Below are 20,334 nucleotides of genomic sequence, written 5' to 3' on the forward strand. Positions count from 1 at the left end.
TAAGAGTGTGTCTGTTTCCTGCTCATCCCATCTGTTAAATGCATGAGAATGTGTCTGTGCGAGATATAACTGCCCGAGCGAGGGAACATTTCCTCCAGGAATTGGAGATCGGCCAATTCCTGTTACACATCCGCTTTTTCTGTCACTTTTATTAATTATCACCAACTGGATAATTGCTGGAACTGTTCAATCAGGAAAAATGCCACAGATTTACCCAGAGTGCTTGCACATATAATGAAATGTGGTTTCAGCAGCTGTAGATATCCATGACCGTGACGGAGCTGAAGAAAGATCCACACTGTGTGCTTTTACGAGTTGAGGGATTAGTGTAATGTATGGAAAGAGGGAGTGTTGGTGAGCGATGATTTAGGGCGGATTTCCCTGAATCAGAATTGGAGTAAACTGACGAAAGAATATGCTTCATTTCTGCAGCCTTAATCGTGCAGGAGAAAATCCTAAATCATTATTGTGAAGTTAATATGGTTGAAGGGAAGCGTCTGTCTACTGTCTGCAGTCTGACTTCACTTTCCTCTCATTCCCGGCTTCCCCCTCTAATTTTCCTGCACAACCACAAGCGCTGCTCGCTCTGTCATGACTCCCAGTAACACTGGCATCTCATTTAAAGGCAGCAGCCCAGCTCTGCATCCATTAGTTACAGTAGAGGGAGGGAAGAAGGGCTGTGCAGGGAGGGAGAATGACTGCTATTTAAGGGTTGGAGTTTAAGCAAAGGGGGTCTGACCTAAACACTCCTCACACTTTAAAAGACATTAACTCCCACTCTCTCTCTCTCTCTCTCTCTCTCTCTGCTTTTGACTCACTCTCTCTCTCCCCCTGTCAGTAGAGGAGCTGAACCTCAGCCTGAGCTGTGAACGGTGAGGAAAGATAAGGAGCTGGCTGAGGGAGGACCAACAGAGCCGCCACCTTGCTGGAGAGGCTGCGAGACGGAGCAGTGGCAGTACAGATCAGAGCATCCTTTTCCTGACTTCCATGAATGTGTGAAGACTCGGAGGAGCGCCTCATCTTACCTGCACGGGCTTGTGCACTAGTACAGGTAAGATAATATACTTATGTGTTTCCCTTCATAGACATTTATTTGGATTTATATGATAAAAGTGCATTTTCCTTGACTTTCATTCATTTGTTAATGCTCTTTGAGTTTGTCTTTCTTCTAAAATTAAATTGTCTTCAACATAGAGACATGTACAGTAGTAGTTCCACACATCTTGAGTGTTTTTTTAGCAGTGAATTTCTGTCAAGCGCAGGTTACCACAACACCAGAAGGCATCGATTATAGTTTATTGGAAGTGCATTCTTGTTGTATACGGCAACTTCTTCCTCAGTCAGACTCACATAGCAGCCGGTGCAGGATCGTAGGTGATGACTGACTGCTCAGGGAGCGAACATGTGGAAGAGTTATCCTCAGCTTTGATCGTTTTAGTAGAGGAGCCTGCAGCCAGTACTTTTCATGCCAAAAAGATTCGCTCAAATTTTGTCAGGTTGTAGATCAGTACTCCAAAAATAGAAATAAAAATGGTCCATCTGTGTGTGTTTTTGCGCGTGGGGGCAATGTGTGTGATGTGAGTATCCTGCTGTCTGGTGAGGTTTTTGCAGGCTGATGATTCATCAAATTACCTTGGGCAATGCAATTCAGTTTTCATTGTGTGTCATTTTTCCATCATGGAGATTAAATTAAGGGAAAAGTGGGTGGCAGGATTTGCCAGTGTGGGCAAGGAGAAAGAATACTCCACCCATTCAGTCCATTAGTTCTGCTTAATTGAAATCCAAGTCTGGCCCTCTGTGGTTTTAACTTCTGTTCTAATATGAATATTTCATGTGAAGATTATAATCCTGCAGCTCCTCTGATGTTCTGTCCAGATTACTCAGACTCTCAGGGTTATTTCACTCATATCTAAATGCACATAATGTCTCTTCCTCAGCTGTTTCGTCCTGCATGTTTTACAGCCTCTCTGCTGTGTGCTGGGCGTCCTGGGATGTGTCTGTGCTGCAGAGTGAGAAAGGTGTCTCAGTGAACAAACCTCTGTCAGGGGGACAGCTGGTTGAGTATCTGGAGCTCCCCCAGGGCTCGTCCTTCACTGTTTCTCTCTGCGTGACCTCTAAGCAAAGAGCCAGGGGTTGATCGTAACTCAGCATCGCACGCCTCTGCATTTTATGTAAAATGTGTGAGATTTTTTTCTCTGACCTAATTTCCAGGGTCAGTGGAGGAACAGAGGTGTAGCGTGATGAGTTAGCGGGGGCATTGGGGGCATTTATCTCTTTCTCCTAATTCAAAGAAACAGAATGAGCCCTTGGTTGACATAATTTTACATTACAGAATACTCCAAATAATGTATGTGTGATTATATAGCTGTGCAGGTTCTGTGTCAGCTCAGTGATTGGCAGATTTACAGTGTTAAAGGCGTTAGTGTTTAGAATCAGGTGTGCTGGTTGTGAGGGGGACACTGCACAGATGGCTATTTTTTAAGTAGTAGAAAGCCCAGCTAATTAAAATTTGTTCTTATTTAGGAATGTCCTCTGATGTCCTGCACAGCATTAAATGCACATGCTGACAGAAAATGAAAAAATTAGAGCAGTGCTTTGGTTTATCTGTCCAACACTTTGGTTCTTTCCAGCGTTACAGCCTCACAGAGCTGTTAGCATGGCTGGAGATTAGCACTATTTCATTATCAGTTAATTTACCAATTATTTTCTCAGCAGGTTAAAGGTTCTCTGTGGAGTTTTCGACTTACAGTAGTGCTATGAAGCTGTTTATCCATGAGGGGGGGCCCTGTTTTGTTCATCACATCCTATCAATGGTGACACATTATTCCCCCGATCAACAGTGGCAGTAACACGACCAGATACACTGCAGTGTGCCAACAAAGGCGACAAATAAGATGACGACAAGCAAGTAAACATGGATATAAACAAGTTTGATTTAAAACTGTAAACAAATCAGCTTTGCAAATGTTTCATGAGGAAGCGAATGGCCTCCATACATTTGTTAGACCTCAATGCTCACTGAATATAAACAGCTTTTGTTTGGTCTAGTGTGTAGGATTTAATGGTAGGTAGCGTTGATGTCGTAGATTGCAACCAACTGAACACCCCTCGCCTCACCCTCAGAAAACACGAAAGGCGCTCTGCAGTTGTAAAGAGCTCATTCTGAGGAAAACACAACGATGCTCATTTTCATGTGATCATCCACTAATGAAGGCATTCTCACAAATGTTCTATTCCGTTTCGCCACATTCTGCTAATAGATCTGCCAAAATCTTACTGGACCTTTAAATTGAAATTCCACAGGGCCCCTTAAATCAGTCATTAAGTACAGAAAAATAACTACCCCTAAGCCAGTGTGACACATTCATATTGCTTGATTTGTCTAACCAACAGTACAAACCCCAGAGATAGTCAGTTTACTGACGTGTACGATGAAGAAAAGCAGCAAATCATCACATTTGGAAAAGAAACGAGCAACAAATTGTCAGTTATAAAAACTGACACTGAAATTTGCTTCCAGTTCGGGCTCGGCTGAGGACGCACAAAGCTCAGGTTGACTGTTTTTAAAGAGTTCTGCAGGATATCTGCGCAGCAATGAGGAAATCTGTTGGATTGGCCGCTGTAACTTGTCGATTTACCTTCCCTGAGAGGATTTCCAGCTGCTCCTGTGCAAATCAGGCTTTGCACTTTGCTTTTTATGGCAAATAAAAGTGCTAAAATATCACACATGAACAAATAAGCAGACGCACCGGATTAATATTCACCGCTGACCAGAGTCCTGACACGCCGCTGTCAGCCACAAATGTTTTCCATTAGTGTGTCCAGACGTGCTGAGCTTGCATGGATGTGAGTGGGTGAAGCAGTTTGTGTGAAATGAAGACTGTCAGAAGCCAGAGGCAGTCCTTCAGATGGAGATGATCAGAGACCGTGAATTAACTGCTAAATAAGGCTGCAGTGGCACTTTCAGTTTGACTAAAGGTAGAGGTAACTGAGTACTTCAGTGCCTTTTTTCACTTTGACTAGGCAAAACAGATGTGGTCAGTCCAGGGCCAACATTCCCAGTTTCTCTTTTCCACGCGGGAAAGTTCCCTTCTCTCTGCCAGCATGGGGGAAGAATACTAAAGCTACAGCAATTCTGGATTATAGCTTAGTGAACAGGTTATATTTATTTCAATTTTCTCTCCAAATTGTCTTCCCACGTCCTGCAGTCCAATGAAATGTCCTTGGTCAACCCCTGGTGCTTTGAATGATGTATTGTTGGCTTTTCACTACAAGCACTATTAGACTCGTATAGTTTAACGAGTTTGTCTGTGAATATCGATAAATGGCAACAATATCATCACTTCTGTATCAAAATCATAGTATTTTATGAATATTGAGCCACCTTTGAAGTTTATAGGAGTGGCGCTGGGACCGACCCAATCCAGTATCGGTATCAGGAGCCGATGTGGACACACGTCTCTCATTGGATATTGGACTGACATCAATGATCCAGATTCCATAGTCTACTTATAGTTAACTTATTTAATAGGGTTTTTTGATTTTCTTTTAAATTTTCACTCGGAAATCTGCTTACTCGTGAAAAAAATGTAAGAAGTGGTGGTTTGCACTCCTACGCCTGTTTGTATGCATGGCCTTCTTAACCTGCAGTTAGCTAAATTGCTTTGGAATGATTGAAATTTAATGCATTTGTATGTTTTTTTTTGCTCTTTTTGTATGAGTCATGCATAATTCATTACAACCTTGTGTGAACTGTAATATTAATGATAATCATTAATATCAGTATCAGCAGATTCAAATCCAGGTATCAGAATCAGATTGGGACTGAAAAAACGTGCATTGGTGCAAGAGCAACTTCAGGTGAAACACATGCAGCAAGAGCCGTGTTGAGGATTTCAAAGCATTCGTTCTGTACCTCAAGACCGCAAATTATCAGTCTGTGTGTCTTGTAAAGTTTTCAAGACGGGGATCAGAAACATATTGACGGACCTAGTTTTCAGATTTACAACACCAGCGTACCTTTACCCTTCCACTCACCAGATGTGCAAAAGCTTGTGAAACTCAAGCTCAGTTTTATATCTGTGTCTTTAAGAGATTAGCTGAGGGGGTCCACAAGTGCTGATAAGGGTCACCTGAAGAGAGAGAGGTTAGGTTTGAGGTCAGGTCAAGAGGTTAACAGCACTGTGCTGACTGTAATGGAAAATATTTGTCATACTCATCAGTTTGATCATCCAAATATCACAAAAATCAAACAAATCTGAGAGAAGAGAAAGTGAAGGATGGCGTTCAGCCATCATGGCGTTCTCCTCTGATCTACAGTAAAACCACAGGACTTCCCCTCAGCTTGGACCCTTGCAGCATTCAAAGACTGTTAGCCGTCCAGCTTGTCGCATCGTGATCCGTTGATTCCCTATCTTAATCTGTGTCATCGTTTTTCCACATATAACTCTCAGGCACTCCTTTTGGAGAAAATTCATCACCTGTGGAGAGCCTCTCATATTTTGGATGCACTCGGGTTCAGGCTGCCCATTAATCCCGAACAGCCCACCAAATGTGGAGCAATGGACAAATGACTGTAATTTGTCACTTAAGTCTACTTTTGGTCCTGTTTTATTTCACATTTGGAAATGTTTCATTCATAAATATTCATTTAAATCAGGATGGGATGCCGAGTCGTTGAGAAGATTTTGTTCCAGGATAAAGAATAGTTTTTTTTTCTCTTCATGTGACAGCTTCATATATTTAGTTTCCTCCATATTGTGTCAGTTTTGTAGGTATGGAGTGCAGTGGAGGCTGTGATGTATGTGCAGGTGCTGTGATCTGTTTTGATTTTGGATCTCATGTCGTATCCATAAATAAACGAGTGCCAGTGGGGAAAAAAAGCTGAATGCAGCCATGGTTACATTGGGATGCAACAAACACTCCACTTAAGCTTTGGTGAGCATCTACTTTCACTACCTGATAGCTGAGTATCAGCATTGCCCCAATAAATAGTTTCCAGGCGTCTTTATGAGAATCCAGGTGCAGCACGTGTCTTTTCATAGCCATCACTGCATGAACGATCCCCTTCTGGAAGTCATTTTTCATTGGTTTGCATGTGCGAGCTCTGTCAGCCACTCTAATCAGAGAGCCTGGACAGAATCCTCCACCACTGGCAGAGGTGCAGCCCCTTTATAGAGGTGCAGTTTGCTGCCTCCCAGATGGAGCAGCAGGCATACATGTTTAAAATCTTTAAGCCAAGATGTTTCCATAAGTGAGGAAGAGACCAGTGCACAGACACAGGTCCGTCTGTGCGCTCGCTTTGGGCTGTTCTACTGATTGTCAGGATCCCCTGCTTACTCAGATCTTTTGGAAACTCAACAGAGTGATGGAGAGAGGCTTTCCCACGCTGAGGAAGAGGCTTGTCATTAGTTCTAGTTTGGCTCCCACAAATTACAGTGTTGTTGGTGTCCAGCTGATGAAGTCATTATGCGATTCATTGGCCAGAGGGAGTCCAGTGCATGGGATATATTCTGCTTCTCTATGTTATATACGCTTATTTCAAGCAAGAGCAGCGAGACCTTTCAAATATTTGTATGAATACTGTGCAAGAATTAGATGTGCCAGCACAGCTGTGCATTCTTGGGTGTTAAATCCTTTTTATACAGCAGTACAAACAGTCTTTCTGTAGTTTACCGGAAATGAATGCAAATGAAATTTGAAATAGTGATGAAGCAAAGGTCTGTCTTAACACTCTTACATTTTATAAGTTCTACAAGGTTGAAGACAGTTAGCAAAGCAGAATTTTTTGCATCACTGCATATAATCTGTTGTGTAGAGTCCTGTACTCACAGTAGCTTGCAGTATTCTTTTGCCAGCGCTGTGACTCAGGTACAAATGTATGTGATGCACAAACTGTAAATGATCAGACCTGTGTGGACCGCAGACGAGCCTGAAGTCGGTTTGAGTAATGTGAAGGACTCCTGGAACCTCTGACTTCATTGTTTGTTCCAATGAACGTACAATAAATGAATGTCCAATAAATAGTCTGGTCCATAACCCTTTTCAAGTCTTTTTTTGTTTGCTTGTGAGAATCTGGAACCTTTAAATTGCATTTATGCTTGAAAAATGACTTAAACAATGAATTCATGCTGAAAATAGTAGAAAATTCATTTTCTTTACATCAATTAATCGACTGCAGTACATTACAGTAATACTGCATTTGTTTGATATCTTTTGTTTCTGTTTTCCAGGTCCTTCACCATTAACCAGGATTGGGTTTTAGTCTGAGGTTCGTACTGATATTTATTTCACTAAGCCCACGTCCTCCATCCAGCATGGGTACAAGAGGCCTTCTGGGCTGCCTCCTCCTGACCGCTTTGCTCAGCTCATCAAACGCTGGGCTCGTCAAGAAAATCCTACGGCATCGACGACAGACTCTGGCTCCCCCTGAAGACCATAACACCACCCTCCCCAGTGCGGGCAGTCCTGTGGTTTTCAACCACGTCTATAACATCAACGTTCCTGCCAGTTACCTGTGCTCAGTGAACCTGGACTCTCCGGAGAGCATGCACCTCTATCCCAAAGATGCAGCACTCTCTTCAGGCCATCACACCACTGAGCACACCGTCGATGAGGATAACCAGATTGTCTTCACCCACCGCATCAACATACCTCGGAAGGCCTGTGGCTGTGCCGACGACGTACCCGGCCTGAAGGACCTCATGAAACGGTTGGAGATGCTTGAGGGAGAAGTTTCAGCATTGAGAGATCAGTGCAATGGTGATGGGACCTGCTGCAGTGCACAGGTCACAGGTAGGTGTGATATGTCATATAAGGGTATATAGATTATAATCAGTACAGTAAAAGAGTCCTTTATTTCCCTAAAGTTGGAACTATCTGAGTGTCCTTCAGTATAATCTGCTCCATTCATCTGTTCTTTGGAATTCAATGTGGGGGTGTAATACTCCCCACTTGCTTTGAATGGGGCTTTGTGTGGCTCAAATGACATTCTGCGGCATGCAGTTGCTGAATGTCAAAGAAAGTAGGAAGTCTTCTCTAGTAGTTTTAAAATAAGCCGCTCACCATTTTGAATGATGATCGGCTTAGCTTAGCACAAATTCTTAAGATGATTGTACTTAAGATAATAAACTGACATTGATGTGTTACAGAGTAATTCAGTTCGATACGATACCAAATAGATGATAATCCACAAAACTTTGGAATTGAACTGTTAAATCACAGAAAAACAAAGAAAATATATCAAGAATGTCTTGACTTTCTTATCAAAGGTGCGGTGGGAACCAAACCCTTCTGCAACGGTCGTGGAAACTACAGCACTGACACCTGTGGCTGCGCCTGTGAGCCTGGCTGGAAGGGCCCCAACTGCACCGAACCCGAGTGTCCCAGTGACTGTCAGGACCGGGGCCGCTGCGTCGACGGGAAGTGCGAGTGCTTCAAGGGCTTCACCGGAGACGACTGCGCTCTCGAGGTCTGCCCCGTGGACTGCGGAGCTCACGGCCGGTGCTTGGACGGCGTTTGCGTCTGTTCGGACGGTTTCTTCGGAGAGGACTGCTCTGAAACCAAGTGCCTCAACAACTGCCTAGGCCGCGGTCACTGCGACGACGGAGACTGCGTGTGTGACGAACCCTGGACCGGCTACGACTGCTCTGAACTCATCTGCCCCAAAGACTGCTTCGACCGTGGACGCTGTGTGAATGGCACCTGCTACTGCGATGAGGGGTACACCGGGAAGGACTGTGGGGAGCGCACCTGTCCAAACAACTGCCATGGCAATGGCTTCTGTGTCGATGGCCAGTGTGTCTGCATCGCCGGCTTCAGCGGAGAAGACTGCTCTCAGCTCACCTGCCTCAACGACTGTAACGGCAGAGGCACGTGCTTCAACGGGATGTGTATCTGCGACACAGGCTACCAAGGCGAAGACTGCAGCCAGTTAGCATGTCTCAACAACTGTAACAACAGAGGCCAGTGCATAAACGGACAGTGTGCCTGCGATGTTGGTTTTCAGGGAGACGACTGCGCAGAGCTTTCCTGTCCAAACAGCTGCCAGCACAGGGGGCGCTGTGTTAACGGACAGTGTGTGTGCGAAGAGGGCTTCGCTGGCGAGGACTGCAGCATCAGGACCTGCCCCTCAAACTGCTATGGCCGCGGCGAGTGTATTGAGGGACACTGTGTGTGTCACACAGGGTTCACCGGCGAGGACTGCGGGGAGCTGAGCTGCCCCAACAACTGCAGAAACCGAGGCCGGTGCATCGATGGGCAGTGTGTTTGTGACGAAGGCTTCTCCGGGGAAGACTGCGGTCAGAAAGCTTGCCCCAACGACTGCCTGGCCCGGGGTCACTGCGTCGATGGCAAGTGCGTCTGTCAGGAAGGCTACTCGGGAGACGATTGCTCTGTGCTCGCCTGTCCAGGTAACTGCAACAACAGGGGGCGCTGCGTCAACGGGAAGTGCTCATGTGAGAGCGGATATGAAGGGGAAAGCTGCGCAGAGCTGAGCTGTCTGAACAGCTGCCAGGACAAAGGCCGCTGCGTGAACGGCCAGTGCGTCTGTGACGAGGGCTACATCGGAGAAGACTGCTCAGAAGGTACGAAGCTCAGCTCAGCTCAGCTCAGCTCAGCTCAGCTCAGCTCAGCTCAGCTCAGCTCAGCTCAGCGCACAAACACAAAAAGGCACTCGAAATTTTCCATGTGTTAACTAGATGTACTATAAAAGAAAATCCAGAATGATGTAATTTCCCTCTATGCTCAAACTTCACTCACCACTCATCCTGAGAGAAACTATTTTAGTGAATATAAAAGAGGTTTTCGGGTTGTGTGTTGCTGTTGTCTGCACTTTGTTCGCTCTGTTCTGGCACTTCTTCACACCACAGCCAGATGTAGCTCTGGACTTCGCATTAGCTTTGCGGTGGATGCTTGGTGATTGAGGGCATGAGGAACTGTCCAAGACAACACCCTCAGCAAGTTTTTTTTGTCTTCCCTTTTTTCCAGTGTCTCCTCCAAAGGACCTTACTGTTGGCGAGATCACCAGTGAGACAGTGGACCTGTCCTGGGACAACGAGATGCTGGTGACAGAGTATCTTGTGACCTATGTGCCCACCAGTCCAGGTGGTCTCCACCAGGAGTTCACTGTGTCAGGAGATAAAACTGCTGCCACTGTCAGAGAGCTTGAACCTGGTATCGAGTACCTGATCAATGTGTACGCTGTTCTGAGCAACAAGAGGAGCGTCCCTGTCAGCGCGAGGGTCGCCACAGGTACGTCACAGTCGTCTCCATGTCCAAATACCCATAGAATATAAGTTTAAGTGACTGAGTGATCAATGGTAATAACTGTTTTTTGATTGTGTTTGTTTCCGTCCCTTCAGATCTTCCACAGCCAGAGGGTTTAATATTCAAATCGGTGAGAGAGACCTCAGTGGAGGTGATCTGGGACCAGCTGGACATCCCCTTTGATGGCTGGGAAATCTATTTCCGTAACACGGTGAGTCTGCCCATCCGCTTTGAAGGATTGCCCAGGATTTTCACCAATGGGGAAAAAGTGGGGGTTGATAAGCAATGCCAGCTTATTGCAAGTCTCAGCAAAACATGGATTTATTTCAGCGCTAACCATTAAAATTGCTTTGACATATGGAAAAACTCAGTGAGGGCAAGTCTGGATGTCATAGAACTGCGGGTAAATCTGCTGCTTAGAATCCAAACCAGTAATTCTTTTGGAAGGAAATTACTGTGCCAGCTGATAAGTCAGAGCCATTTTTAAAGCGCTGCAGTCGCTGCAGAGTTTTTACCCCTTTTTAAATATGTTGTCCTTTCCTGACCCTCAGGTTAATTTTGGTAATAGGTTGTGTGATGCAGTTTACAGTAAATCAGCTCTCTGTCAGAGTTGGTTATCAGTCCTCTCAGATGTTTCCTGTGTGGGGGAAATTCACAGCTGTGTCATGCATACATGTCATGCATGCTGCATTGTTCCATACTCTCTGTAAGCTGATATCTGACGTGTCATGGAAATGAGAAACACAGTTTTTGCTTCATTTCATCAGCAGCATAAACTGGTGTCTCAGAGTTTAAGAAAATAAAGATTAACAGATTTTTGCTGGAGAAACCTGATTATTTACACATTTCCAGGAAAAATGACAAACTGAAAACCAAACTGCAGCTGAAGAAAACTGTATTAATCTTTTTGTTGTGAACTGAAATGACAAGAAATGGATCATTCTTCATATCTGAAGAATACACAGTGAGATCTGTCTTCTTACTGAGACTGTGCGGTCGCTTCTTGATCTTTTATATAACAGATTTTAGAAAATACATTCCATGTAACCTCCCATAAAACAGCAACTTTGTCTGTCGAATATGTGGAAGACATGAGAAAAAAACATCAGCTGAAGGGCAGTATTTTATTCTCTCTTGTATTTTTTGTGTTCTCTCGTCATCATTGATGTCCACTATCAAAGGCAAGGTCAAAGTATTGTACGTGTGGACACCGCATGCTAATGAGCCATTGTAGTTGAGTTTGTAGCTATGTGCTAAGCTAACAGTCAGTAACAGCATGAGAGTGGCATCAACCCTCTAACTCTTGAAAAAAGGTTAGTTATCTTGTTTCCAAAAATGACCAACTGTGTGTTTTAAATCCTGTCAGATATGCCAGGACTGGTTAAAAAATGGCATGGGAGAAATCTAAATGCTGACCAGCTGGATGTAAACTTCACTGACTGATATCTGGTATGTTGTGTGCATGTCCTTAACAGGATATTTGACATTAGTTTATGCATGTGTCCTTGCAGAAAGAAGAAAATGGGAAAGTCATGAGCACCCTTCCATCCTCTCAAAACCGGTTTCTCCAGTCAGGCCTTGGACCAGGACAGGAGTACGAAGTCTCCATCAACATCGTCAAGAACAACACCAGAGGACCCCAGACATCCAAAAAAGTCACGACCAGTGAGTTTCAGGCTGCAACCAAACTTATTTTTCAGAGTGAACTGTTGAGATCATCGATGTCTTAAAACATCCACTTGGTACCAAGTATCCATTTCAGATGATATGTCATTTTCCTGCTCTGTCTGGCAGCTGTTGATTTGGTAGGATACAAAAAACATCACTTGAGCGCAGTTAAAAAAATGCATTAATGTCAAAAAGTGAAATTCCATAAAAGAGTAAGAACAGGAAATCCCTGCTGGCTGGCCACAGTTCCATCTAACACATTTCACCTAAAGAGTACTTACTCACACCCTGAATCTCAGCCTTGCGTGACCATGTCGATAGTTTTTAACTTAAACTAAATCTTACTCTTAGCTCTAACATTTATTGCAGTGTTACTCCATACATTCGGCTGTGACATGCTTCCAAATGCTTACGCAGTCGATGTGGCACGCCAGGCCAGACAGCTTTCGTTGTGCATGGAAAAACCATTTAGTTTACTCGGTGCAGATGGAATCCCAGGGTATCACACCATTTCACGTCTGATGTCATCTATTTGTGTAGGCTGAAAGTAGACACAGCTCCCAGAAATAAATGATCGAAGCAAGGTTAAACCTTTTGTACCCTTTTACCCTCAGAGGTCCTTTTAGCGCCGCTCCAAAGCGTAGAGAAAAGATGTCTCCTCCACATGTGGACACGGGAGATTTGTCAGGTAGTAAACACGACGTCGGAGTGAAAGGGAATCACATTATATTTCGTGAAAGCTTTTCCCCTGTTGATCCAAGTTATTGCTTTGTCTTGTGAGAGAGCCAAGTTGAGCCTTACAAGGATTGTTTTATGTAGAAAGGTTAAAAAACATGGCAGGACTTCCTATGTTTGGTCTCAACTCTGGTCTCTCAGACTTACCTTGTGAATTTAAAGGCTTTCACAATTAGAAGCTAAATACTTTTTATAGAGTCTGATTAAATCCTCCATTTAGATGAGAACAACTGCGCAGAGCCAGCAGCCGTTAGCTTAGCCCACTACAACTACTGGAAGTATGAGAAATGGCTAGCTTGACTCAGTACACAAGTACATCCTGGCTGAGGTACTCTGGCACAGCAGAGCTTTGAGCTAAATGCTAACATCAGCGTGCTAGTGTGCTCGCCATGACAATACGAACATGCTGAGTTATAATGTTCACCATCTTTGTTTAGCATGCTAACATTCACTAATTAGCAATAGCTACAAATTTTAGCTTGAGGCTGAAAGGAATGTGATTATTTTTGGAGGTATAAATTAAAGTATTGGACAAAATCAAAGTACATATATTCACCATTAACTAGTTGCTTATTCGCATTCATATTGGTATTGTTTTGACTCTTTGTTTGTCATTATAATGCACCTATTAATGCCTTCTTCCAGGGGTTAGGATAATTGTGACTTAGGGTGAGGTTCCTAAGATCATAATTCATTTGTATCAACGTCCTTCCTCCTTACTATCGATCAGCAGTAAGAGGTTAATGGGGGAAAATGGCAGAAAAAGGCATTAATAATTAATATTTTAATCATGAGTCAGCTCTTCTGTCTCCGTAATTTGATCACCGTCTATTTGATGGTGAAGAAGTAATTTCTCTTCTCTGCCTCGATGTCCCACTCAACAATAATTCACCTGAATTCCCACCCCAGAGATTGATGGCCCCCAGCAGGTGGAGGTGAAGGATGTGACCGACTCCTCGGCTCTGGTCAGCTGGTCTCCGCCGGTGGCTCCCATGGACAAAGTCACCATGTTTTACGGGCCCAGCTCCGACCCCTCAGATGAAACCAGAGTGGAGATTTCCCCCCCAGACAAGCAGTACAGCATTGACGGTCTGAGGCCAGACACTGAGTACAAGGTGTCGCTCGTCTCCAGGAGTGGAGACATCACCAGTAATCCTGTCACCACCACGTTCACGACAGGTCGGCTTGTGATAGCCATAACTGCACATTTCTTGTTACTACATGTCCAAAAAGTATTAAAAATGCATCAGCGAGCTACACTTCTGTCCTGACATTTTGACTAATGCCTGATGGGTTTTGGCTTTATTTATTAAATGTATTTACCGCAGCCCTGGATGCTCCCACGGACCTGCAGGCTGTGTCCCAGACGGACGACAGCATCGCTCTGGAGTGGACCAACAGTCAAGCTGATGTTGGTAGCTATCGGGTGAAATACAGTCCCATCTCTGGAGCCGCTCACGGCGAGGAACTGTTCCCACGAGGACCAGGAGGCACCACAAAAGCTACCATCACTGGTAAGGGTCACAGAGGAATGACACCAGAAAACTTACATTAAACATCCCACCTGGTGATTTTCCTTCTTTCCCTGTGTACGGCAGGCCTGAGGCCGGGGACAGAGTATGGGATTGGTGTGACTGCCGTGAAGAATGAGAGAGAGAGCCTTCCTGCTACTACAAATGCAGCGACCGGTGAGAGATGCTGCCCAGCAGCTGTGCAAACAGTCATTCTTCACACCTTCATAAATACACAGACAAGTCGAGTTTGTTGATACGAATTGTGTGACAAAATGAAACTAATGGGGGAAAGTGATTTATGATCTGCGTTGACCAGAGGAGACGACTTTACAAATAACAGCGTGAAATTCACCATCAGTCAGTTTTACACTTCATTTTTCTTCCCCGTCAGATATCGACCCTCCCAGAGATTTCGAACAAGTCGAATCCACAGAGACCTCCCTCACCGTCCGGTGGCAGAAACCTCGAGCTAAGGTCGGCGCCTACAAGCTGATGTACTTCTCCAAAGACGGCCGGGTCGAGGAGGAGGAGATCCCAGCCTCGGCGACGAGCTATGTCCTGTCCAACCTGACGCCTGGAATGAGCTACAGCATCACGCTGACTGCAGAGAGGGGCCACAAGAGGAGCGCGTCTGTCAAACTGTCTGCATCCACAGGTGGGTCTGAGACGATTGTACCACAGCATGATCTTAAAATAAATAACACATGCCTTCAGGAGGATAAAAAACATGCAATATATTCTTCAATGTCCTTCAGAATTTCTTCTTTAAGAGAGTTCAATAACCGATTATATTCTTCATTGCAAGGAAATCAGTGTTCAGTCGGTACAGATGGTGACAAATTAAAGGAAAAATCAGAATAATTGTTTGAATAATCATAACATAGTCTCCACTGCGTGCCAGGGCTCGCTGAATAGTTTGTCAGGTATGTAAATCATAACAGTCAGCAGATGAAACTCTCTGCCATCATCATCAGAAGCGCTGAATAATGGAGCACACTTTGGAAGGATGGTGTTTGTTCCTCGGGCAGAGGTCCAGAGACAATCGATGCCGCAGAGCACCGAGCAGCTCAACATTAAACTAACATGCTTTATGTTTTTTCCTTTAATTTGTGACCTGTCTGGATATTAGAGTTAAACCAGCAGAGGTTTGATGACCGATTTGGTGATTGGAACTAAATCTGCAGCCAACTAACACCAAGAAAATGAGATGCACTTGCACCTAAATGCTTTCTTGATTTGTGCCTTTCTGTTTTTCTCGTAGCCTCTTTCACATTTTATTTAGCTGACTCAGACGACCGCGAGCCGACGACTCCTGCAGGCTCGGACGACAATGTCATTAGCTTTGTGTATTTAGACCCCTCCGAGTCCCAGTTCTCTGGGACGGAGCCCGAGGATGAGCTTGGGACGCTGACTGTCTCGGGCGTCACGCCTGACGGATTTGACCTCTCGTGGAAACTAAAGGCTCGCAGTGTCTATGATAGTTTCACTGTAGAATATAAAGACACTCAGCGATCGCGGGATGTGAGTGAGGTCCAACTTCCTGGAGATGCCACTGGCTCTAGAATCGAAGGCCTGAAGGCATCGACAGAATATCAAATAGAGCTTTATGGAATAACCGGTAGCCAGAGATCGGCCCTGCTCGAAGCTGTTGCAGTCACAGGTATAATACTCTCTTTTAGACTGAATATTTATCAGAGCCGTTGTTGTTTGACAGCTTCTCCTTCAGTGGAAATCTGCTCTGTTTCATAGAGGTCGAGGAGTTGCTCGGGTCAGAGTAGCGACATGATTTGCATGCTGGGAGAGAAACCCAACAGAGATGATTGTATTTTCACCTAAAAAAAAAAAAGTCATTCTCACCTCATCCCATCTGTCATCTGACAAGGCTTCAGCACTGGGGCCAAATGTTGCTCCCTGAAATTCAAATACAAGAAGAAATCCACGTCCTCCCTCAGCCGTTGTAACTCAGACACAGAGGTCGTAGCACCCTCCCCGTCCTGATTTCTTCCTGCATTTGAGCTCTTAAATGCAACCATTTTGCTCTCTGAAAGCCCGCACCACTAATCCCATCCCCATCATTCAACGACTTCAATCCCATTTACGCAATTAGGAGACTCGCAGGCTGTCCATACGTCACTCGCATGTCAAACAAGTGACTCGACGGTCTTCCTTTAGGACAGCGGCAACAGAATGGCTGTGCATGGCTTCTCCGTCCATTTGAAGACGACTGTGTACTTCCACTCCGGTGGACTACTCAGGACCTTCAAAAATTAATGGCACTGGCTCAAGTGCCGTTAATGTCTCAGCTGCTGCTTGATGATGAGAACTGAGGATGAAATGATGAACTCTTCACAGGAATGCGGCAGAACTTTGTGCAGATGTGTTTTTGAATTCTGCGTTATTCTCATTTTAACGCCGTTTCTTTTTCGCAGGTTCTTTCTCAGTCTCCAGCAGAGCCGGTGTCAAATTCATTCTTTAACCTGCTTTTATTCACTGTAGCACCAAAGCCTACCTCTGCAGACGCACTAATGCCGAGCATCAAGGATGCCCCAGCGACCCTGCAGTCTGCTCTGGATACCGAAGCAGCTCAAACCTCAGACCCCCTCCATCCTCTAAACACTGCGGCCCCCTCCACCTCTGATACTGGTGTGATGAGCTCTGGGGCTGAGCCTGAGAGCTCGAGCCTGGACGTACTGGGGGGCCTCACGGTCAATATTAACTCCACTAATGTAAGCCTGGCTTGGGCGGCGCCCGACGAGGCGTTTGATAGCTTATTGGTGGAGGTCAGTGCTCCGACACAAGCCCATGTGACCCCGCTACCAGGAAGTGCAAGGGAGGCTGAAATAGGGGGATTGCCCCCCCCTGCACATAATGATATTACATTACAAGGGCTGGTGGAAGGGGAGCGATCTTTACCTCTCAAAGTTTTTCCTGCGACAGGTACATGGAGCACATATTTCCTTCTTTGTAGGCATTCATCACAACCCATCATCATCATCATCATCATCATCATCATCATCATCATCATCATCACCACAACCATTTATTTTTTACGCTCGAAATATTTCAGTAGAGCTGCATGGTCTTTTTTTTTTTAAACACAGACAGTTGATGTATTGGGTCCGTTAACTCAAAAGACAGATTTCAAGATTTAAGTCCTGATATTTGAGGGGAAAAAATAATATTTAAAGAAAAATGTTAAATAATAATTTTCAGTATTTTGAGAGAAAAGTAATATTTCAAGATTTATATTATGAGAGTAATATTTCAAGAAGGAAAATTGAATGTTTCAGAAAAGTAAATAATTTTCTAGTCATAAGTCACATTTCAAGAATAAATAAGTCTGAACCTTTAAGATTTCAGTCATTATATCAAAGGTGCAGTGTTTAGGACCAAAAGGGATCTATTGGCTGAGGTTTGTTTTTATTAGTGTAGAATCACTGTATCACCTTTGTGTTTGTATTAGCTCAGAATAAGCTCTTTGTTTTCCTAACAGTTCAGCTATAATCCTGAAATCTGACATTTTTTCCCCTCACCGCGGCCCAAACACTCTGTCGTCCTTTTTACGATCGATCATGTGCCTTGAAAAGTTATGTGAGAGTAACTTTTACAACCCATCTTGCCATTCAGTTGACCCCACTCTGATCTGTCTATCTACCAGAGGAGCCGAAGCCCATGGTGATGAACCTCACCACCTCTGACATTACATGGGACGGCTTCACTGCGTCCTGGAGCCCCACGGGGGGGGATTTTGACAGCTTTGTCATTGAGGTAACAAACTTGGAGAATTTTGCAGAGAGCCAGAACCTCACTCTGTCGGGAGGCGCGCTCAGCCTGGGCATCTCCGGGCTGAATCCCAACACCAGCTACATGGTTGGCCTGTTTGGGATGTATCAGGGCTCCTTCCTTGAACCCGTGTACACTGAAGCCACCACAGGTACCTGCAGCTTGCAACGTTCTGTCCTCAAACTCTTGATTTTTTAATCTGTCTTTCTGTGTCAGTCGGTATCTGTGAATCACACACAGTCACACACTAGAACCTCCGTTGTCCCGCTCACAGCGGAGCGTCCACACCTCGCTGCATGAATCGAGAACGACACAATAACCTCATTTCTGTTTTGTCCTCGCTGTCCAACGCCCTGGCCGCAGGGTGCTGTACTACTCCATCTTAACCAGCGTGTCATGATCCATTCTTTACCCTCCAGCCACTGTTTCTGTCTAGCTGAGAGAGGGCAGGGTGATGGGCGCCCGTGCCGCATCACTGAGCCAAGCAAACGCCCCTCAAATGTTCACCCTTACTCCGAACCGCTCCCTCCATCCCAGTTACCAAAGTGCATGAAGCCCCCCCTCCCCCTCCGCCTCTACCATCCGCTGCATCGTGGTGAGGTTTGACGCTGATGCGCTGCAATGATTGCAAAAGCAAACCAATAACTTTCACCCTCACACACCCGTCACACCGTGACAGCGTGACCATCTCATTTCATCCCATCAGCCCTCGCTCAGCGTGTGATTGATTAACCTTGAGGGATCATTTGCCCGTAGATGTGTAAGCAAGTTTTAGTGACATTTGAGATCTGCTAGTTTGTGTGAATGACGCCGAGACCGTTCAGCTTTGTCCATCCTGATTATGTGCACAGAACGTCAAAGTAAATGTTCCTCATTTCCTTTTGAACTACTAGGTGGCAAATGATTAATCTTCTTCTTGTCATTTTCAAGGTAAAAAGCTAATAATATAATCTGAGGTTAACAGCGACGTCACCTTGTTTTACATCTGAATGATGCCTAAAGTGTCTGCTGCACGTTTGCCTGCAACTTTCTCATCGCATGTAAAAATCTGTTTTTAGAAGTTTGACTGTGTAGCTCTCCTGTTCTGCTTTGAATTGCTCAACATGCAGAGTTTATATCGTCCTCAGTGTTAGCAGTTCGTCCACGTGCATGAAAGACACTTTAAGTCCAGTAATATTTCTCTTCGCACCACATTTTCACATTTAACTCCACACTCAGTTAAATCATTTAAACTTGCCGCCCAGTTGTTTTTTTTATCACCTTTTTACTGTGAAGGCTTTTGCGTTTTCTCCTTTTCCATCTAATTATCGTGTTTTTGATCAAAGCAGTAGGTGTAATTGGTTTAAAAGTAACTGCAAATTTTAATTTCTATACAAAAATATATGCATGTATTTAATCTTGCATTGAGCTACTCAGACTAGCAGGATTTTGACGTGGGTGGCGGTGAGTGCCCTGCAACAACATCCACGTTTTTATATGATAAACCGACCAGCTAGCAGTTCATCCTGACTTATTTCAGTTTGTGTTGTGCAGAATGGTTTCTGATGAAAATCTAATAATGATTTCTCTCTTTAGTGAATCAGCCAGTGGTTGGCAAACTATATATCACAAACTTAACGTCAGAGAGCTTTTCAATCTTCTGGAACGACACTGAAGGAGAGTTTGATGGTTTTACCCTGGAGATAATTGATTCCGATTGGCTGATGGAGCCAAAGGAGTTTAATGTGTCCCACAGTGTGAAGTCTCATGACGTCACAGGGCTCAGGCCCAGCACTGACTATGTAGCCTACCTCTATGGGATGTACAAGGGATCCCGAACAAATGCTGTCAGTATTGTTGCATCAACAGGTATTTGGATTTTCTATATTTGTCATTAGATCAAAAAATAGGCTTATATTTTTCACTTATCTGCCCTGTAAAGCTAACTTGGGCATGTATGCACACACTGGACAAATACATGCTTTCCATTCCAATCAATGAATATATTTTATATTTTTCTCTCCCCTCCTGTAGCTGAAGAGCCTGATTTGTCCAGGCTAGTTGTTTCTAACATTACCTCAGACAGATTTTCTCTGTCGTGGCGGACAGGAAAGAAGGCTTTTGATAACTTTATAGTAGAAGTCAGAGAGTCTGCTTTGCCCTCGCAGGCGATTGGGCGCGCTCTGCCCGGCGACGTGCGCTCCACGGTCATGGCCGGGCTCAAAGCCAGCACAAGCTACAATATAAAGCTGTACGCCAGCGCTGGTGGCCAGAACTCACGTCCCCTGTACGATGTAGCTACAACAGGTATCGCATTACATGCATTTTTTGACACTGCATGTACAGACCACGTTGTGATTTGCCCGCACAGCATAACTGAAAAGCCATG

The 20,334-nt window shown here is 44.7% G+C and overlaps 1 protein-coding gene across 2 annotated transcripts in view; it reads left to right on the forward strand.

The window, feature by feature from the left end:
• Positions 1-730: 730 nt before the first annotated feature.
• Positions 731-20,334, forward strand: part of LOC139348926 (tenascin-like) — a 28,421-nt gene continuing 8,817 nt past the window's right edge. Inside the window, exons 1-14 of one of the 2 annotated variants that reach the window (XM_070989348.1) lie at positions 7,268-7,794; positions 8,271-9,584; positions 9,988-10,251; positions 10,362-10,477; positions 11,778-11,931; positions 13,579-13,848; positions 13,998-14,183; positions 14,268-14,357; positions 14,575-14,838; positions 15,445-15,843; positions 16,680-17,120; positions 17,842-18,117; positions 19,542-19,814; positions 19,980-20,252. In XM_070989348.1, the coding sequence (XP_070845449.1) occupies positions 7,317-7,794; positions 8,271-9,584; positions 9,988-10,251; positions 10,362-10,477; positions 11,778-11,931; positions 13,579-13,848; positions 13,998-14,183; positions 14,268-14,357; positions 14,575-14,838; positions 15,445-15,843; positions 16,680-17,120; positions 17,842-18,117; positions 19,542-19,814; positions 19,980-20,252 (4,798 nt within the window). In that variant the 5' untranslated portion in view covers positions 7,268-7,316. Of the gene's footprint in view, positions 1,052-7,232; positions 7,795-8,270; positions 9,585-9,987; positions 10,252-10,361; positions 10,478-11,777; positions 11,932-13,578; positions 13,849-13,997; positions 14,184-14,267; positions 14,358-14,574; positions 14,839-15,444; positions 15,844-16,679; positions 17,121-17,841; positions 18,118-19,541; positions 19,815-19,979; positions 20,253-20,334 lie in introns of those variants that run through there. The other variant, XM_070989347.1, reaches the window with a different exon arrangement.

The sequence above is a fragment of the Chaetodon trifascialis genome, chromosome 20 (assembly GCF_039877785.1).
Source record: "Chaetodon trifascialis isolate fChaTrf1 chromosome 20, fChaTrf1.hap1, whole genome shotgun sequence".
Lineage (NCBI taxonomy): Eukaryota > Metazoa > Chordata > Actinopteri > Chaetodontiformes > Chaetodontidae > Chaetodon > Chaetodon trifascialis.